At 35.9% G+C, this 20309-nt stretch overlaps 2 protein-coding genes across 2 annotated transcripts; both read right to left on the reverse strand.

The window, feature by feature from the left end:
- Positions 1 to 1401: 1401 nt before the first annotated feature.
- Positions 1402 to 15288, reverse strand: LOC128227839 (SH3 domain-containing protein 19-like). The gene is made up of 10 exons (XM_052938720.1): positions 14298 to 15288; positions 13232 to 13306; positions 12950 to 13025; positions 12238 to 12418; positions 11878 to 12000; positions 11461 to 11624; positions 10950 to 11136; positions 10405 to 10629; positions 9775 to 10078; positions 1402 to 9070 (listed from the first exon to the last, which is right to left on the reverse strand). The coding sequence occupies exons 1-10, from the start codon at positions 14797 to 14799 to the stop codon at positions 8847 to 8849; spliced, it is 2061 nt and encodes a 686-aa protein (XP_052794680.1). The 5' UTR covers positions 14800 to 15288; the 3' UTR covers positions 1402 to 8846.
- LOC128228392 (uncharacterized) lies at positions 15288 to 19139 on the reverse strand. The gene is made up of 4 exons (XM_052939688.1): positions 19064 to 19139; positions 17530 to 17619; positions 16463 to 16592; positions 15288 to 16068 (listed from the first exon to the last, which is right to left on the reverse strand). The coding sequence occupies exons 1-4, from the start codon at positions 19137 to 19139 to the stop codon at positions 15291 to 15293; spliced, it is 1074 nt and encodes a 357-aa protein (XP_052795648.1). The 3' UTR covers positions 15288 to 15290.
- Between the last annotated feature and the right edge of the window lie 1170 nt (positions 19140 to 20309).

Here is a 20309-nt window from a genome sequence, read left to right on the forward strand (position 1 = left end):
ATCATGTAGTTCTCATCAACTATAATTTAAACAAACAAAAACCACCGTAAGTTTAAATTATTTTCACATATATTGAAATGTGTCGTGAATGTCGGCTGCAGATCAATTGGTACACTTTGTGACGTCAGAGCACCAGCTTTGTAGAGATTAAAGGTGCATGGCAATGTATTGCATTTAAATCGGTCAGGCCAATACCCTATGATCCCATTTATCTCTAGGCTGGATTACCAACTACCGTGCTTATCATGTTTGAGTCTAGGCTGGTCAGAAAATACCTCTAGTATACGATCAGAAAAATAATTATCTTCCAAGAACCTTCAAATCATGGAAGAAATGTTTGATTTTACTTCATATGTGAATAAACCTTTAGGTATACTTAAAAAATGATACACAAAATAAATAAAAGAAGAACAAGTGCTGTCACAGTATGTGATGAATGCCCCTGAATGTGACATTGACCTATGAACAAGGTCAGAACATTAAAAGTTAAAGATCAATCACTGACCTTTGATGTATTCATGTGGATCTTGCATACAACACACAATCTTTATATGCCAAATACATGTGCCAAGTTTTTGTCATAAATCTGTCCATACAAGAGAAAGTTACAGCCTTGACACGACAAACTATACTCTATATCCCTATATGCAGCATTCATAGTGAATAAACACTAAGAGTGACCTTGACCTTAGAGGTAGGGACACAGGTTTTGCACATCACACATCGTCTTGGTAAGTCGAACACATGTGGCAAGTTATTTTAAAATCTGTCCATACAAGAGAAAGTTACACCCCGGACACGAGTTATTGAGCTGGACACACGGACATTGCGATTATAATATGCCCACTTTCAGGGGCATAAAAAGATGGGGGGGGGGGGGGGGGGGGGGGGACCCGGACCGATTGAGGTTTCAAACTTTCAGAAGCCCTGGTAGGAACAACCATAGTGTAGATTCCAAATGGACAAGCCTTTGTGTTCAAAAAAGGTCACCTCGACCATGAGCTTTGACAAACTGACCTCAAAACAAAAAGGGGGTCATCTGCTGGTTATGACAAACCTCCATACCAAGTTTTGATGACTGTAGAACCAATAAAAGACTTGTTATCAATCATACAAGTTTTTGGTGTGTAAGGTCAACACAACTGTGACCATTGATCTACTACCTCAAAATCAATATTAGTCATCTGCTAGTCATGACCAACCTCGAACTTAGGCCTAAGCATATAATAATCAGTCAGACAAGGTTTAGTCTACCGACCAACATGTGCAAAGCAATTAACCTTCCTTTCTTCGAGAATTTTTTTAATATCCGGTATATTTCTGCATGCACAGAAACATTATTCCGAGAATATAGTAGCGCCATAAATGTTTTGGTTTACAACAAACAATTATGTTATTTTATCAGTTTATTACAAAATATAGTGTAATTAAATTTAAACGTTGTTAATTTTTCAAAATGCATGAATCAACACAGTGATTATTTAGTACTTCAGAAATGTAACATTGATACAAAAATATTCTATATGTGTTAATTGTGATAATAATGACTAGACATAAATCATAAATGGTCGTTAAAGAAAGGGTGTTGAAAGTAATTTATGAAAATTTACCGGTTTCAAATACATACACAACATATAATGAGAGAATAAATAAAATAAACATGACTTTATGTATAAAAAAACTAAATGCAACCTGTATCACAATTACAGCATTTTAAAGTTGTACAAAAAGGGAAATGTACAAATTGGTCAGTTTCTTTACAATTAAGAAAATGTGTGTAGAACTAGAAAGTACATTTCAGAAATAAACAAGAGCTGTCACAGTATGTGACGAATGCCCCCGAATGTGACATTGACCTACGAACAAGGTCAGTACATGAAAAGTTGATCTTGCCTTTATGTGTCAAATACATATGGCAAGTTATTTTAAATTTCCTCTGAACATAAAAAAATACCACCCATACTTGACAACCTACACTGTTATGTCCTTATATTCAGAATTCCCTTGTGAATAAACACTTAGTGTATCTTTCACCTTAGAGGTAGGGACATGGGTCTTGCACAGGACACGTCGTCTTCGTATGTGGAACACATGTAGCAAGTTATTTTAAAATCTGTCCTTACAAGGGAAAGTTACAGCCCGGACACGACAACCTATACCCTATGTCCTTGTATGCAGCACTCCATTGTGAAAAAACACTAAGTGTGACCTTGACCTTTGAGGTAGGGACACGGGTCTTGCACGGGACACGTCGTCTTGGTATGTGGAACACATGTGGCAAGTTATTTTAAAATCTGTCCATACAAGGGAAAGTTACAGCCCGGACACGACAACCTATACTCTATGTCCTTATATGCAGCACTCCATTGTGAATAAACACTAAGTGTGACCTTGACCTTTGAGGTAGGGACACGGGTTTTGCACGCGACACGTCATCTTGGTATATGGAACACATGTGGCAAGTTATTTTAAAATCTGTCCATACAAGGGAAAGTTACAGCCCAGACAGGACAACCTATACTCTATGTCCTTATATGCAGCACTCCATTGTAAATAAACACTAAGTGTGACCTTGACCTTTGAGGTAGGGACACGGGTCTTGCACGCGACACGTCGTCTTGGTATGTGGAACACATGTGGCAAGTTATTTTAAAATCTGTCCATAAAAGAGAAAGTAACAGCCCGGACACGACAACCTATACTCTATCTCCTTATATGCAGCACTCCATTGTGAATAAACACTAAGTGTGACCTTGACCTTTGAGGTAGGGACACGGGTCTTGCAGGCGACACATCGTCTTGGTATGTGGAACACATGTGGCAAGTTATTTTAAAATCGTACCATTCAAGAGAAAGTTACAGCCCGGACACGACAACCTATACTCTATGTCCTTATATGCAGCACTCTATTGTGAATAAACACTAAGTGTGACCTTGACCTTTGAGGTAGGGACACGGGTCTTGCAGGCGACACGTCGTCTTGGTATGTGGTACACATGTGGCAAGTTATTTTAAAATCTGTCCATACAAGAGAAAGTTACAGCCCGGACACGACAACCTATACTCTATGTCCTTATATGCAGCACTCCATTGTGAATAAACACTAAGTGTGACCTTGACCTTTGAGGTAGGGACACGAGTCTTGCACGCCACACGTCGTCTTGGTATGTGGAACACATGTGGCAAGTTATTTTAAAATCTGTCCATACAAGGGAAAGTTACAGAGCCGGACGGACGGTGCGATTTTAATATGCCCACCTTCGGGGGCATAAAAAAAACATTTTTAATTTAATATCACAATCTTATCATAATATCAATTCAAATTATATTAGACTTCACAAAATTTTAAAGATATGTGATCAAAACAACTTTCGATGAAGAGATTTTTTTTTTTAATTATAATAAACATCAAAATAAAATGAACAAAAATACAATAAGGGTAAGGGTTATATTTTTGTCTTGACAGATAACATAAATTTTCTAACATGTAAAAAAATGTATGCAATTGGAATAACATTCAATTATTACCATTATAATCATATCAATTAAACATACAAAGCTTTTTTTTTTTCAAAACAACACAAATACAATACATTGTACAAAATACCTCATTTTAGCATCAGGCTTATCAGCAGGGAGACATTTAGTCTGTGTCAGTCATAGGCTTTAACTGTCCGTCATCCAGTCTGTGTCAGTCATAGGCTTTCACTGTCTGTCATCCAGTCTGTGTCAGTAATAGGCTTTCACTGTCTGTCATCCAGTCTGTGTCAGTAATAGGCTTCAACTGTCCGTCATCCTGTCTGTGTCAGTCATAGGCTTTCACTGTCTGTCATCCAGTCTGTGTCAGTAATAGGCTTTCACTGTCTGTCATCCAGTCTGTGTCAGTAATAGGCTTTAACTGTCCGTCATCCTGTCTGTGTCAGTCATAAGCTTATATATATAGAGACAAATACAAGAACAATCTGTACAACAAAGAGGAAAACAAACAGTATAGGGTTGTGTCCAACAAGAGAGTCATTTTGGAAAGAGTGTTACTCATTGTTACACCTTGAAAACGTGAGCCATGAATTTCAATTTCTTTGATATCGTATTTCTAGCAGTGGCCTCAGATCTCTTATAACAATTCCTTTCTATGTCTTAAAGGTTAAATTGATTGATAAATTGATATTAATAAAACAATGCTTAAATATGAAACTCGAAGAAAAATTTGTCAAAACTCTTACATTACGATGTTAAACTCGATTAATCACAAGCGCTTATCACACCTTTTGCCTTGACAGGCGTATTGATTAGCCTCGCCAACCTTCGGTCAATTCCGTAATATGACATCACTCAATGTCCTCCATCAGTTTACTTCACAAAGCAGGGGATCGTTAGATTTAGTGAAGAATACAAAGTTTTTGTTATGAGTGGCTCTCGTTGCTGTGTCAGAGGATGCAGTAACAAATGAGGGAATAATGTAAGCCTCCATTGCTTTCCTAAAGGCGATGATTTAAGTAGAAAGTGGGTTAAGAGCATCCAATTCACTGGCGGTAAATGTTCTAAGGGCGGTGCATGGAAAGGCTCTTCCAAAAACTCAACAGCTTCTGCACAGTTGGTTTGCCCTCAACATTTAGATTGGGATTGTTTTACGCTAACAACGAGGACTAACTCGAGATTTAGGCTTACATATGAACCTGCCCTTCTCGACAGGTCAGTGCCTTAGTTGTTTGGGAGGCATATTAAAACTGCCATCATGGAGCCTGAAGTTCCAGAGACAAGCAGACCTGTTGTAAAGAAGGAAGGGGTCCAAAGGGTAATAAAGCAACTACTATTTAGTTGATGTTTGTCCGAATACTGCCAACAAGTAATCAGTAACACACACATAACACACGCATAACAAGTAATATGGCTTTTCAAAAACAGGGGCTGTTCAGTGCCATGTTTATTGATCATGCCATCAGCTTACATTCATGACTCATGTTAAAGAAATTAAATCGTTTTTGTAAATATAAAAAACAAAAAATTAAGATCAAAGACAATGATTTGTTTTCTTTAAGTATACCGTTTTCTGTTTATCTGTAGTACAGGTGAGCTTACTGAAGAGTTAGATGAAGGGGACCACATCATGGAATCTTAATACAGAGGCCCAAAAAGCTACCCTTACACTATGTTCAAAGGCAAGCAAACACGCCAAATCCTTGGTTTTGGCCTCATTTACACAAACGCCCAGTTATTGAATTTTGGTAGCATTAGGGAAATGGTGAACTCAGAACAACCCGAACAGACCAACACATACAAGAGGAAACTGAAAGATGGGGGGCATTCACCCTTTAAGGTCATCATCACCTCCAATCCCTCGAAAATCTCGAGAGACAAATACAACAACAATCTGTACAATAAAGAGGAAAACAAACAGATTCCAAACGTACGACAAGAGGGTCAATTTGGAAAGACTGTTCTGGAGACATGTCCATAAGACAATCAACATCGTCTCCTGTCTAGTCGCAGGGTGAAAAGGAAGATCTTCTCTTGGACCAATAAATGATCTAATTTGACCAGAAACAGGTCCTCCACAATTCAAAAGGTGATGGCAAACATCAGGGCTCGAAATTAGCACTCGCACGCTCGCAAAATGCGAGCCAAAATTTGAAAATGCGAGTTGAATTTAAAGACACTCGCAAAAATTTGCGAGTTCAATATTTGCAGAAAATATGCAATCATTGAAATAGATATGAAAATAATCGGTGATCAATTCCTGCACAACAGATATAAAATTAATTTTAAAAATACCTACTTTCGTTTTCCGATAATCACACAGAAACTGATGATGTAGACTAACATTATGCGCACAGGCAGGTTCTCGTTACAATGTGGCAGGTACTCGTTACTCTGTATTTTTGTAGACTGGTCTTTCGTTTAAACTTTTGGCGGCTATTTTTAGTGATAATCGTATTGAGATACAGTCTATAAAATGATGACAAGCAAACAAATACGCATGTTCATTTTAAAATTGCCGACGGCTGATGGCAATGATCAATCAGTTCCAAAAAAGAATCCAAAATGAAATAATCCGTCCGTTAAAACTGTTTCAATGTGGAAGAGGAAGTTGAACATTAAACAGACCAATACTGGCCTGATCAGGCTTCCTCAGAACGTATTGTCAGTGTTACATTTATAATGATATCGTTTAATCAATAATGAAAATTTACAAGATCATTCATTAAAACAGTTACACTATACCTTTAACCATTGTTTTCCATACAATATATATATTTTCCTAGCAAACACAATGGTTTGCCTGAAAAAAAATGCGAGTGAGTGTCTGGTTTTGCGAGTTGAAAATTTAAGCACTCGCAAAAATTTGTGAGTTTAAAAAAAAGTTAAATTCAAGCCCTGAAACATATGAAATTGTTTAGCCGTCAGGCCTTCTTTTAGCAAAGAAGAGAAAAGTATTTCTAATTTCATTCTGAAATATGGACATAACTCTGTGTCATCAGTAGAACATGAAATATATTCTTATTTCCTTTTTTTTCTTCAAAAATGTTTTCTGTTTTTTCCTTATTTTCTTTAAGTAACATCTTGTATATAATTTTGTTTGACATTCATTCTATCATTCTTCTCTAAAACACTATGGTGCAGTCTAGAGTGATTATGCATCTCGATTTCGTGTCAATCTTGCACCATGCAATTATGTCTTTTAATTGTTTGTTACATGTCTTTAATTATATTTATTAGATTGTCCACATGTTATACCAATGAGCCCTGGAAAGTTTTGAGTTTCAAATTTTACAATTCTACATTACTGGTTCTTCAACGCATCAAAATGTAGTAGATGTTGTACTGCCAGTGCCCAAGATCGATGATCTATTTGCATAAGGAAAAAAACTTCAAATTATTATTATCATTATTTTTTCCATTATTGAAATAGTGAGCATAAAGAAGGTGGAAAAAAAGCACCACACGACAAGGAAACTAACGCTCGTTCATTTTTTTCATTTTATCAATATTTAAGCAACTTCTGTGAGCTTGTGACTTGCTGTACACACATGCATATTGTCATAAAAGTGACCATGTGTAATAACTTCCATATTATTTCTAAAAGTTTGTTAGTTATGACCAAGGGGGGATGGGGGGATATGGGTCTTGCCTGCAACATATCGCCTATATATGCGTAAAATATGTACCAGGTTATTAAAGAATTGCACAGTGTATAGCAAGGATATAGTCTGAATCTGAAAACTATATTCTTTCCAGTACTTAACCAATTATGTCAATGTCTAATAATCTAACGTTTTTTGGGCCTAAACAGTTTTTGGCATTATGACTACATGAACACACAGTTTGGATGTCTCCCTTCACACTTAAACATTACAGACTATACAAATACACATGATAAAATATTGCACAAATGATTGTCAGACCACGCTAACAATATAAACTGATAAAATAGTCACATAAAATCTGTACTCATCACAGACAATAGCATCATAATCATTACACATGATAACAAAATAGACAATCTCTCGTCAATTTAAGGAGACTATAAAATAAATTATTTGCTAGATTTTCATCCCTGCTGAATTGCTCCTTTGTTTTGCTGCCCCTTAAAATATATATACTCAAATAAAAATATTAAACTAGGGTCTACATTTGCGTATTTGTCCGGTATTGTCCAGGCATGTTGTTTAATTATATCTATAGTGTTGAAGTATAACATTTACATGTAAAAAGGGAGAATTAAATCATGTTTGTAGTTCATCTAGAAACACAAGTATACAGTCCCGTATTAAATTAGAAAGAGCATGAACACATATTCAACGGTAAAACACACAAAGAAAATGTCACCCCATGCCCCCATTAAAAAAAGGGGGATGAAAATCTAGTAATTAATTTATATTGGCCTAATAGAAAAAACTATGTATAAAAGAATCTTATTTGAGTCTAACCTAAAGATCTATCACATAAAATTACCACATTTTAAATTTAAATGTAAACTAAATTAAAACAAAATAGTTTCCAAAAAAATACTTCAATGATGAGAGTTTGTTGTTTACACACAAAACCAAGATCAAATTATTTTTAAATTTTTAGGAATTACTTAATGCCATCACAATAGTATCAAGATCACAGCAAGACAGGGTATTCTACACTCAACAATGACACGAATAAAAAAAACAAAAACAAAAAAACAGAAACAATTCAAAGCCTAACACTACATTATGTTTTTAATGACATATACACGAGAACTGATTTTAGTAAAAACCTACACATTTATTTAGGCCAAAAAAAAGATAGTGGTAATGATGAAAGTGCTAATTCAAGAGCCATAACTCTGGAGTACCTAGGGCATTTTGCCAATTATCAAAATAATTTCAGAAATTAAGCCAATATGCATTGTAATCAAGTTGGGTGGCTCAGTGGCATTGGATTCTCCAAAAATATAGGCACTCAAGACAAACTAACATCAACTGTTATTAAGCTAAACTATAAGAAAAATATTGATCACAATGGCACGATTATCATACAAAAAAAATCATTATAAATAGTTACACAGTCAAATCCATAACAGCAAAATAAAACAAATAACAGTATTGTAAATGGAAGACTAAATGGCAAATGAGAAACTTGAGTAGAAGGTTAACATTAAATTTGTTTAAATTGACATCTGTTTACTGAGTATTGCTTAATACATAAACAAGCAAATCTCACAACAGGATCAAGATGATAAATGAAATAAACATGGACTTCAATCCCTCCTTACATAGCAATCCATACCTTACAGCAGCCATTTTGCACCTGCTTATGAGTACAGCTAGATTCAGGTTATGTGATCCAGAGAGCTGAAAAACCTCCCTATTTCATGGCTAAAGCTGGACATATGCAGAAGGAAACATGCCCCTCTTGCCATCAACCACCCCCCAGCTCCACTCTGGAGCGCCATCTACAGGTCCCTGGACTAGAACTGTGTCCCCCTCATGAAATGTCAGTTCGTTTTGCTCCTCTCCTAGAAACTCATACAATGCCAAACCTGGGGTTCCCTCAGTCTCAGATGGGGAAGTGTGTAGACTTGTCTTTGAGGATATAGTACCTAAAATGTAAGATATATTCTCTAGTTAACTTAAGTTATAACTATCATTCATGAATTTTATTAAGCAAAATTGGGACCTGAAACATCAAAATTAACGCAAACTTTCTACAGCAAGAGAAGGTATTCACTACTTCATCTGTTCTTCATTAAGTAGAACCCCCTTCACATAATGAAGATTTTTTTTTCCTATTCTGCTACAAATACAATTGCTTAAATGCATAAATTAAAAGTTATGTCAGAAATGATGACCTTAACATAAAGAAGACATTGCATGTGCTTTCTCTAAAATACAAAACAACCTAAAACTAGATGGTTATTTTTGGAAACAAAAACAGATGTCTCCCTCCATGTTTGTCTCACTCTGTTCCGTAGGACCTTTAGAGCTGATTGTGGGTGTTGTGTCAATGAGGTAAAGATATAACCAAAGTTTCATGATTTTTTTTATCAGATTCAGGAGGTAAGGAGCGAATATAAAACATATGGCTCAAACCTTTGACCTTTAACTGTGACATTGATCTTGAGTTGCTTCGCTTGCAGTGTGGGTTATGACTGTCTTGTAAATGTGATTAACATTTTACCCAAGTTTCATAAAACAGAAATTTTTGTTAAATACTATATGCCTCCTCTTGCATAGCATGGGGTGGGGGACATAAATATTTAAGTACCAAATGCAGCCAACTATTAAAACTTTCTAATTCACATACCTGAATTAGCCCCTCCTGCCTGTATTTCCACAAAGGCCATGGGGAACAAACCAACCCTCTCCCCTATGCGGCCCTTTGCCCACTCCTCCCCAACTTGTTCCACAATTTCGATATGGTCTCCTGTGCTGAACTCCAAGTCATCAGGGGTCTGTGCGGAGTAGTCATACAGGGCCACACAGTGCTGTATGGTGCCTGTATGTTGTGGACTTGGTGTTTTGGTTATTCGGGTGGTTGTATTGTCAGAGTGAGCAGTTGTTGGATTAGGGTTTGAAGCTTTTGAAAGTGTTTGTCTTGGAGATGGTGACTATGAAATAAAAGGAGAAATAATTAAAATTTGATACTATCATGTGCATCAGTTTCCAAATAAGTATATGCCAGCTCACGCTTCCTATACCTTAGACATTTACTTCTTCACAAGCTCAAAATTTTAAGAAAGGTTAAGCCTTAAAAGAGCAATAGTTTGTTTGTACACATAAGAATAAAACTAGTTTTTATATGTAGCATCTAGCATCTTATTTTTGGTATGTTGAACAATGTCATAAAATAAACAGAGTAAAATTGAGAAACTGGATGTAGTTTTATTATAGAATTATAATAATTGCAGCACAACATTGAACAATAAACATGTACCTTATCTGGTTCGTCATCCCATGTGGCCAGAGAATGAGGTATCCTATCTAACGACTGTTCCCCTGTCGGAAGCCCCTGGTTGCTATTGTGATGTGGGTCAAGGGGAGGTAGCCCAGGGGGCACATAGTCCACAAACTGCACAGGAAACTGACCCTTGTGTGGCCCCTTCTCCCCAAACAGCCACTCCTCGTTGACAATATGGGTGACCTTCACACTATCACCAGCCTGAGGTACAATGCAACTCAAGGTCATTCAATCTCTATCACTAGCCTGAGGTACAGCGTATCTCAAGTCATTCATCTCTAAGGGTTAACATTCTATTTATTTTTTGCATTTTCAACTTCTTATTTTCCTAAGTCTATCAGTATATTCAATGGAAAAGCAGGTTAGTTTTATACATAGGCATTATGAAATATAATCATCAAAGAATACTACTTTAGAATGGATTCTTTTTGTTTTTGAAAAAAATTGTACCATACCATTTTATTATTGCAAAATATTTAATCTCAAATAACAATATTTTGATACAAAAATATCTTCCTCACCTGGAAGCAGAGTTCCCCATGTTCACCATCAAAGTCAAACACCGCCTTGACCATGTTCCCAGAGTCTGTCTTGGTATCCCCCTGTGATGGCAAATCCTCAATCGTCTCCACGAATGCCAGGGGAAACAACCCATTTTTGCCATTCAACTCCCCTCTTAGCCACTCTGGACCTACTCTCTCTAACAACCTACATAATGGTTCAAAATGGTGTAAAGCGGTTTAACCCAAAAATTTACGGTGAAGCACTAATCACATCATTCATAAATCAATTTTACATCACATATTCTAGTTCAAGCACAACTGATAAGATCATTATTATATAGTATAACAATTGTATCAATTTTACATTTGACATTTCTTTCACACGGAACCCTGATAACATGTCAAAACATATGCAAGTAATCTCTCCTCTCAAAACCAGGGTAATCTTGGAGGCAAACTATGACAATGCATACATGTATTACGAAAACCAAGCTTTAAATCAAAACAAAAAAACAACATTTTACAGTACCTGATTACATCACCATCTTCAAACACAAGGTCATCAGGTCCATCCCCATCAAAGTCAAACCTCGCCCGACATCGTGGTCCCACACCAAGAGTATCAGGTTTCTCTGGGCTTGCGTCCTCATAAAGATCTACGGAATCTTGGGATACTTCCTCATCATCTAATGTCTGTAATGTTGGTATATACAATATACAGAAGAATAGGTATATTACATTTTCTGGCTTTGTTTATGCTTTGACCTACTTTATGTAAAATTAATGTATTTGTTTCAATTTGTCTCATGAAATATCAGTCATTAGATATTACTTGGTATAAACTCCAACGAAAGCAACACACACTATTTAGTGTCAGAGTTTCAGTCAAGAAAAGATAACAAAACAGTAAGAAGCATTTAGAAACCAATTGAGTATATATGCTAACCTCTCCAGACAAAGGCATCTTGACCTTGACAAATGCCCGTGGGAAGATCCCTTCCTTCTCATCCACACTGCCAGCAAGCCAGTCGTCATCAACACCCAGAGACAGCAGTACCACATCACCTGCCTGGAAAGTGAACATTTAAACCCAGGTTCAGACAAAAGCCATACCTTGGGCTATCTTTACTGTGATGGCTAGTGCCTCAGGGATTAATTTCTCAAATTGCATGAATATAACCAAACTGAAACATATTTAAATATTTTTATTTTAAAGATAAGTTTAAAATGTTTTGGGATTCACAAATTAGAATTCAGGAATACTGGGTAGAATTTCCCCATAAAGGCCATCAAAAGAAAGCATTACCATAAAGCTGAGTTCGTCCGCAGCCTGTGCAGTGTAGTCATGGAGAGCAATGGCATGTGGTGTCTGCATCATGTGGAAGTACAGGGGGTGACCTGGGCCTGGTCGGGAGGGTAAGGCAGGCCTTGCTTCCTTCACATTGGGGGCACGACTCCGTGGTGGCTTGGTCTTAGATGCAATCTCACTAATGAAAAGAAGATATAATTATTATCAGTGCATTGAATTCAGATTTGAAGTTATAATCCAAATCTACACTTCTACAAGCTCAAAACCTCCACTTCATGTCAATATTTTTCTACAAAAATGTGAATAAACAAAACAAGATAGATCCTTTATCTAAGTGGGGTTTTTCCGTCCTTTTTAGGGTCGAAATTAGGCCCATTCCCCTCCTATCAGTACCGGTATACATTTTTCCCCAACCCATGTCAAACAAAAATCCCCTTTAAAAAAATTTTAAGAGCATTAACCTCTCTGTAGCAATTCATGAAAATGTTGATAGCATTATTGAATAAAAGGTTTGAAACATGTTGAACATTACATGAATCATGCTTGTATTTTAACCCTTTTTCCAAAATGACACTATTTTTCCCCTATCAAAGAGCCCCACCACCATTCTCTTAATAGTGGAAAAAACACTGTACTCTTATCTGTTCTGAGCTAATAATCTATAAGAAAAATTGAGCATAATACAAATAGTGTTGCAACTGAGGCTTACCCCTTTGAAGGTGAAGAAGGAGGTTGGCTTGGCCTGTCACCTGGCCTTGGGGGGCGCTTCTGTACTTCTCTAGTCTCTGTGAGGTAAAGTATCTAAGTAATAAGTCATTGCTAAATCAATCTTGTAAAGAATGTGAAAGTTATGATATACCGTAAACCATCTTCAGTTTAAGCAAACTATAATACCTTGTTCTTTTCTGAGTACTAATTACAATGATGAATGTCGGAGAACACTTATCAGTAAAGGACTATTGATATGTATGCATAGTACAGTAATGCTTGCCTGGTGAGCCTTTGTCAGCTTTCTTTGGTGAGGGAGGGCTGGGTTTAGCTGGAGCTGGGCGATTTGGATTCGGACCTAAAGATAAAGGAAATGTACTATAAAATGAAAACTATCATATAAAATGAATTGATTTAGAGAATATGATAACAGTGTTATCATTATAGATTGATGACATCACAATGTAACATTTAAGCATCATGTACAGAAAATGCCTGCAGTGATATAGAATGGTAAGTACTGTTAGGCTTTTTCTGCCCATTTTGGGGAAAGACCCTAAACATTTTAGGAAAATTTGCATTGCAAAATATACCATTTTGATAAAAAATTGTGAAATTTTACATTTTAATAACCCTGCTGTGCTGGCTGTTACAAATGAGGAAATTATTAAAATATTAGACTCTCTCCCTGTTTCAATAGACCTAAAATGGCTGAAATATCAATCTGTGTGAGTATAACAATAACAGTATTTCAATGAATCATGTCAGTTAATATTGCATACTGATCTCTGAACGTGATGAAAAACAACATTGTCTGAATTCAATAATCCCCAAAACTTTACATCAGACAACTCATTAGGATGTTGAATGAACCATTGCAAGTAAAAAGACTTTCATATTCTTGTGGGAACTATAGAAAAAGGCCTGAGACTGTGATATCAATAGTTAGTGTTATAGCCAGAACTCGGTTTGTATTTTCATCTGCAGCAGTGTGTAACTTACTCTTTTGTGTACATGACCCAATAGACAAGCACTGCCCATGTAATTTTAAGACCCCTTGCATGTTAACAATATTGGTAGCTGTAATGTAACCTAAAAATATTAAAACAGCATGTATATACCAAATGAAGACTGTATACCAATTGTAACAGATGATACATGTGTATCTATGAAAGAGTAATAAGCTCAATTCAAATGAAGTTGAGAATGTCTGGGTCCCTGATTCAAAGAAAATACGCTGAAAAAACGAGTAAAAAATCTCTGCACATCATTAGGGTATGCCCGTCTATGAGGACATACATATAAGCTTTACTTTTAAGATCTGAAAAAAAAATGTAAGTTGTAAATACCTGGAGGTCTGTCAGGTTTCTCCTGAGCATTGAAGAACTCTTCCTCCTCCGATGAGTCTGTGTCTTCAGCTTTCTGCTGCCTAGCTGGAGCTGGTGGACGAGGCATCACAGACACTCCAATACGTTGGTGGAAAGGCTTCCTGTCTGGTGCATCTTGGGACTTTTCAGTAGATTGTTCTGTACTATCATGTGTTTGTTTAATATGGGGTGCAGGTCTTGATGGTTTAAATGCAGGTCTGCTAGGTGGACCTTGGGATTTCATCTTCACACTGGAGTCATCCAAACTAGGGCCGAGAGATGGAGGTGGTGGTTTAGACACTGGTTGTACCATCATTGAAGCTGGTCGGCTTCTAGCTGCTGGTCTAGGAGAAGGTTTCGGCAGACTCATTGCTGTAAAGTTTTCACCAGTACTAGAAACATTCTCTGAAGACCTTGCTGTGTTTGCTTTAGGAAGATTGTTATTTGCTAGTTCAAGTTCAAGATTCTTTGGGATGTTCACCATAGAAGCTGGCCTTTTGGCTGGTAATAGTCTTGGTTGCAAAGTTTGTTCATGACTAGCACTAAAGGTATCATCTTTAGACTTTGTTTCTGCTTGTTTGTCTGCACTATTGTTTATGTTTTCAAGACTACCTGAACCAACCACTCTAGTCGGTCTGATGATTGTTGGCCGTTTATGTGACAAAGGCTTCACTGTCCCTGAATCTGCATTTTGATTAACCTTTGACCTAAATTCATCAGCTTTACTGTTATCAGCTATATAATCATTAGCAGCAACAGGTTTATCTTGTTCAAGATCAGATCTAGATGGAAGTAATGGTTTTATGATAGTAGGCTTGGCTGATACTGATGGTTTAGCTGCAACAGCAGGTTTAGGAAGAGTTGTTGGCTTAGGCTTAGCTGGGGGAGGTGGCCCAGCCAATCCTTTAGGCTTGTTTACAGTGTCACCAATGGTATCACTTACAACAGCTTCACCAGTTTGTTCAACTGTGGATTTCAGTTGTTTCCTGAGAAATTCTGGTTTATTATTGATCTCTTGCTCATCATACCTCCTAGGTGGTAACTGGGATTAAGACTAGGTTTTACAGATTGCACTTGTGTGTCTTTTTCACTGCTGCCTGATTTCAAAACTGGACTCGTGTCAGTTTTTCCTGGCCTTATTATTGTTGGTCTTTTGGGTTTATTTATCACAGAATATGTATTTTCACCAGTTTGAGCACTTGTATTTTTCTCCTCATGATCTAATTTAGGAGTAAGGCTATCCACTAATGAATTTGTGTTCGTTGTATTCTGCATATTGTTATCAAGCTTTCTTGGTGAAGTCGGGGGTCTTAAAGGCGTTGATGGGGGTTTCCTAGAAGGCACAGAAGATGGTGGCTCACTGACAGGTCTCAGTGGTTTAAGACCGATAACTGAAGTAGGTCTTAATGGAACAGAGCCATTGTCTACATCATCTAGCTGGATTAAGTCCCCAGTAGGTGGTTCTTGTTTTATCACAGTTGGTCTAGGATTCGGAGGGGGTGGTCCCTTGGGTTTCAGCGGCCCTGGTTCAACAGCTTCGCTCAAGTCTGTTTGAAATCCACGTGGAGCTGCTTTAGGCACTTGTGGCGGAGGCTTAATGGCAGGAGTAGAGACCTTTCCATTCACATGGTCAATGTTTTCAGTATGTTTAGAAGGCACATCACTTGAGCCTGGTTTAGGCACTGATGGCTTTGCATCCCTAAATCCAACTTCATTCATTGGCTTTGCACTAAGGATGGTAATTTCAGGCCTCCTGTTAAAGTCAGATGTTGGTATATACAAGAAAGGCAATATAATGTTTATTGAAATTCTAATATTTATAATTATACACCTGATCTGAAAACAATTAATGACATCACTGAAAAAATAAAACTGCTTTTGCTTAAATATGATAAACATGTGGGACAGTCTAATTTTCAGAGAATGACCACTTACTCAAAAATCTGATTTTACTAATTTACAACATAAATGATATCAAAGTAAACATGACATCGTGTGAATTTATTATGAGTAAATCAGCAATATTTGACATTTGATGCATCAGTTAATGTTACGTTTTCATGCAAGGAGTTAACTAAAATCACATGAAAATATAAGAGTCTATAATGAAAACTATTTATGTCTGAAGAAAATAAAAGGCATCTTACTTGTTTACTGAGCCTGTTTTCACAGGAGGTGGGACTGGTTTGTCGTTTATTTGGGTAACGCCGCCAATAGGTCTCGGAGGAATTGGCCTCTCCCCCGGTCTGGGTGGCAGGGGTCTAGATTTGAGCCTCTCTGGAAATATTAGCAACATCCTCACAATGCATTTTTTTGAATTTCATCTTGTATCAAAGTTTTAGAATAAACAAGATCCTAGAGTTTGAATTTGAAAGAAAGTTCTTGAAGATTTTTGCAGTTTGTTCTGGAACATTCTTATAAATTTGCTATATAAGGGCAAACTTCTCTGATCTTATTGGGCTAGGAAAATAAAAGATTATAAGGGTTTTACCAGTGCTAGAACATAACTAATTATTCTGCAAATATAACATTCCAACTTTTTGGGGGAATTATCCTGAAAGTGTTACTGGATATAAATTGTGCTTTAAAAGTGTTTTCATCATTTCACGACGATTGACATTAAAACAATGATCAATGGAAATATTTTGTGTATTTTTTTACTTTGGACACATTCAAACATGCAAAAGACTTAAAGTACAAGTACAACTACATTTGTATCTCTCAAGATTCCAGTGAGTTTTTGTGGAAAGTTAATGAAATATTAAAGATTAAGCATTTCATTTTATTTACTTCCTTAAGAAAAAAACATTGCAATGTTTGCCTCAAGCAAGATGTAAAACAAGCCTTTTTAAACACCAGGAAAATAAATCGATTTTATATCTTTAAATGTACCATTTTAGAATGTTTTCAGTTTTCAACAGGGGATGGCATAAAACAAACGTATTACCTTTCCCAAAAGGCTAAATCCTTAAGCATGCCCTGTATTTAATATTTGAAAATTAAGTTTGCATGGTAACCGGTTAGCACGGCATCCTTCAATTAATAATAGAACTTAAAGGATTATTTGAAACATTTTTGAAGTAGTAGAAACCCTAAAATAACATCTAATTGTTGAAACTAGGCGTCTTTCAGATACACAACATACACTTGGTTGTTGCTTTTTTTTCAGGAGTACAATTCAGAATGCTCCAGGTACACCCCTGACCGGCCTTACCTACTGTTGTAGATCTATCATTCTCAGTGTTAGTGGCCTTAGGCACTGGAGGGGCGGGTCTTGCTGGCACCCTTATTCCTTCATCTTCACCTGAGAGTGAGAAAAAACAACATTTTTTATTTTCATTTTTACATTGCTTTTTAGGATATCTGATAAACAACTAGGTGATTTTTGGATGAACCCCTTTTACTTTGTTATCATTTGAACTTTGTTATCATTTGAACGGGTTTGTTGAGCAAAGAACATATGTTTAATATGTATCAACAAAATATTATAAACAGGCTTTCGGTGTCAATGGTGATTGCCAGAGGACACCCTGGCTTTTATGGCCTTAATAACTTTACCTATAATGGTTTTTGTCCATAATTTATTTCACATATTAGTGTAAAGCAATACCTTTTTTAAACACATGTCTTTATTTCCCCATAAATCTTTCTGACTCAGTACATACTTCATCCAAAATAAAATGATAAAAAACATTTACATCAGTTTTCGTTTATGCAATTAAAATAAATAAATAAAGTTTAAGTTAAGAGGTTAAATGGAATAAGAAGCTGCAGTTTGATGTTTGCATATGTACTTAAAAATCAATAAAAAATGTATGCAAAATCTTTTGATGTGTTTTGTTGGTATTTTATAAGATTTAATTTTTCAATGATAAGTTTACTTTTAGCTCACTACTAAGTAATTTATACTGTTATCCTTTGTCCTCTGTTTTTAGAGAACATCAACAGTCAACACATAGCAATAATCAAATAAAATCACCCCCCTCAGTCTTTTACGAAAAACTTTTGGCAATACTTGATCATCATTTCATTTAATAATATTAACATCTACCAGCAGTTCATAGACTTGATGTTGGACGAAAGATAGGAGAATATGGAAGATCAGACTTTCGGATAAATAATCCCAAATTCTTATTGTAATATTAGACATCAATTTCTTTAACAAGCGTTTTTATATAAATAATAAAATCAAAATGTGAGTAGGCCCTCAAGAAATTTACCACTGCTGGGATTTAAAATATTTTATATAAAAATAATAATTGTGTTTTAATATGTAGTTTAAAACTTTTAAATAGAAGATAACTTTAACATCATTTTCTAAAATGATGACAATAACGTTCTTATATACAGTACAGCCAAATAAAAATAAGTAAAATAAGTAAAATAAAGCCTAACATTTAGTTTTTTTCGGCCTTATTTCGAGCATTGGCATATCACAAAAATATTCCTAGAAACTTAAGTGTACCAAAATGGAGGGGGTGTGACATTTGCAGAAAAAATAACTTTTGGAAGGGGAGGTGGTAGTTTACGTATGTGTTTTCTTAATCTTCAAGTTCAACAGTGTGAGTGTTTAATTGTGAAAATATTGGAAGCCTTAAATGAAAGCTTAAGATAAGATTTATTTAAAGTCGGCAAGACAGATATACAGACAACATAAGCTCTGATGAGCTTTTATAACCGACTTACATGTTTATACGGAATTAATGAACAATTAATTGATAAAAGGGAACAAAAATATGAAAATATGCCTTTGGATTTCCCTGGTCGTATTATTGTGGGGCGTTTTGGAAGTTGAGGAAGTTCGGAACCTCCATCAGCCGCCATTTTCAAAGGAAACATAACCCACGCAAACTGATTCTAGTCAAAACGGTTATGTTCAAACCGGCCAGTGCGAAGTTTCCTTTAATTACAGTACATGTTTTAGTGACACCCTCCACTTTGCGTATCGAATACTTATTTTCATTTCAGAATCATGTGTAACAAATATGTTTAACTATTTTTAGAGTCTGTTTATCCAATAGTTTTCTTTTCGTTAAGAGTTAATTCTTTAAAACCTTTTTTCTGCTGCCTGATACTTCTTCATATATAATAGACTGTTCGTATTTATTCTATCCAATTTGTTTTATTTTCAAAGGATATTTGACAGCATTTGTATATTTTAAAGCTCACCTATGCACGAAAAGCTCAAGTATGGGTGAGCTGTTGTGAAAGGGGACTGTCCGTCGTCGTCTGTCGTCAACATTTTTCTTCAAAAAACTTCTACCGTTAGTTTTAAACCTCTACACTATAATTGAGACCAATTTTCACAGTAATGTTCCCTGGATGGTCCTCTTTCAGTTTCTTTAAAATAAAATGGTTCCATTTAGTCCTCTGGTTACCATGGCAACCAAAAGGAAAGAAAAACACACTATTTTTTTCCCCTCAGAAACCGCAGGCCAGTTTTTAAATACTTTTACACAAATGTTCCTTGGGTGGCCTATTATCTAATTTTCGAGTGATTTTGGTTTATAAAATAACTTTTACTCCCAAGGGCAGTGGCTAGTTTTCACTATATGACTATATGGACAAGTTTTGAAAATCTTCTTGTTGTCATTTTTTTTCAAATTATGTTGGGTGAAAAATGATTTATAATTATAGTAAAATTTGTATAACCCTTTTTCTCTACCTATATAAAAGATATAGAAACATGTATACCTCCTTTAACTTCAAAACTAACTGTACAAATATGTAAAATATATATATATATACAAATATGCAGAGTGAAAACTGTTTATATGATTGGAATAAAAACGGTTAAAGCGTTGAAAGGCTTTCGGTCTGGCACGTTTTGTGAGTATAGTCATGTAACTGTTAAAGAAATAAACATGAACATCTAAAGATAGTATAAGCATGCTCGTGAATTCCTTCGCAAATTCTTTGTGATTTTTATCCTACTCAATTAAATCAAACCATGGAATATCAGTCACTTAAAATACGCACTTTACTTTATATTAC

This window comes from Mya arenaria, chromosome 3 (assembly GCF_026914265.1).
Source record: "Mya arenaria isolate MELC-2E11 chromosome 3, ASM2691426v1".
Lineage (NCBI taxonomy): Eukaryota > Metazoa > Mollusca > Bivalvia > Myida > Myidae > Mya > Mya arenaria.

Excerpts from the sequence above, each read along its gene's own strand:
- LOC128227839 (XM_052938720.1), bottom strand. The coding sequence starts at position 14,799 with ATGGTGAACATCCCAAAGAATCTTGAACTTGAACTAGCAAATAACAAT. Across the intron at positions 13,307-14,297 it reads GAAACCTGACAGACCTCCAG|GTCCGAATCCAAATCGCCCA; the intron begins GTATTTACAACT and ends CTTTATCTTTAG. Across the intron at positions 9,071-9,774 it reads GGCAGGAGGGGCTAATTCAG|GTACTATATCCTCAAAGACA; the intron begins GTATGTGAATTA and ends CTTACATTTTAG.
- LOC128228392 (XM_052939688.1), bottom strand. The coding sequence starts at position 19,139 with ATGGCGGCTGATGGAGGTTCCGAACTTCCTCAACTTCCAAAACGCCCC. Across the intron at positions 16,593-17,529 it reads TGATAGATCTACAACAGTAG|AGAGGCTCAAATCTAGACCC; the intron begins GTAAGGCCGGTC and ends TAATATTTCCAG. Across the intron at positions 16,069-16,462 it reads AAAACAGGCTCAGTAAACAA|GAGGCCTGAAATTACCATCC; the intron begins GTAAGATGCCTT and ends TGACTTTAACAG.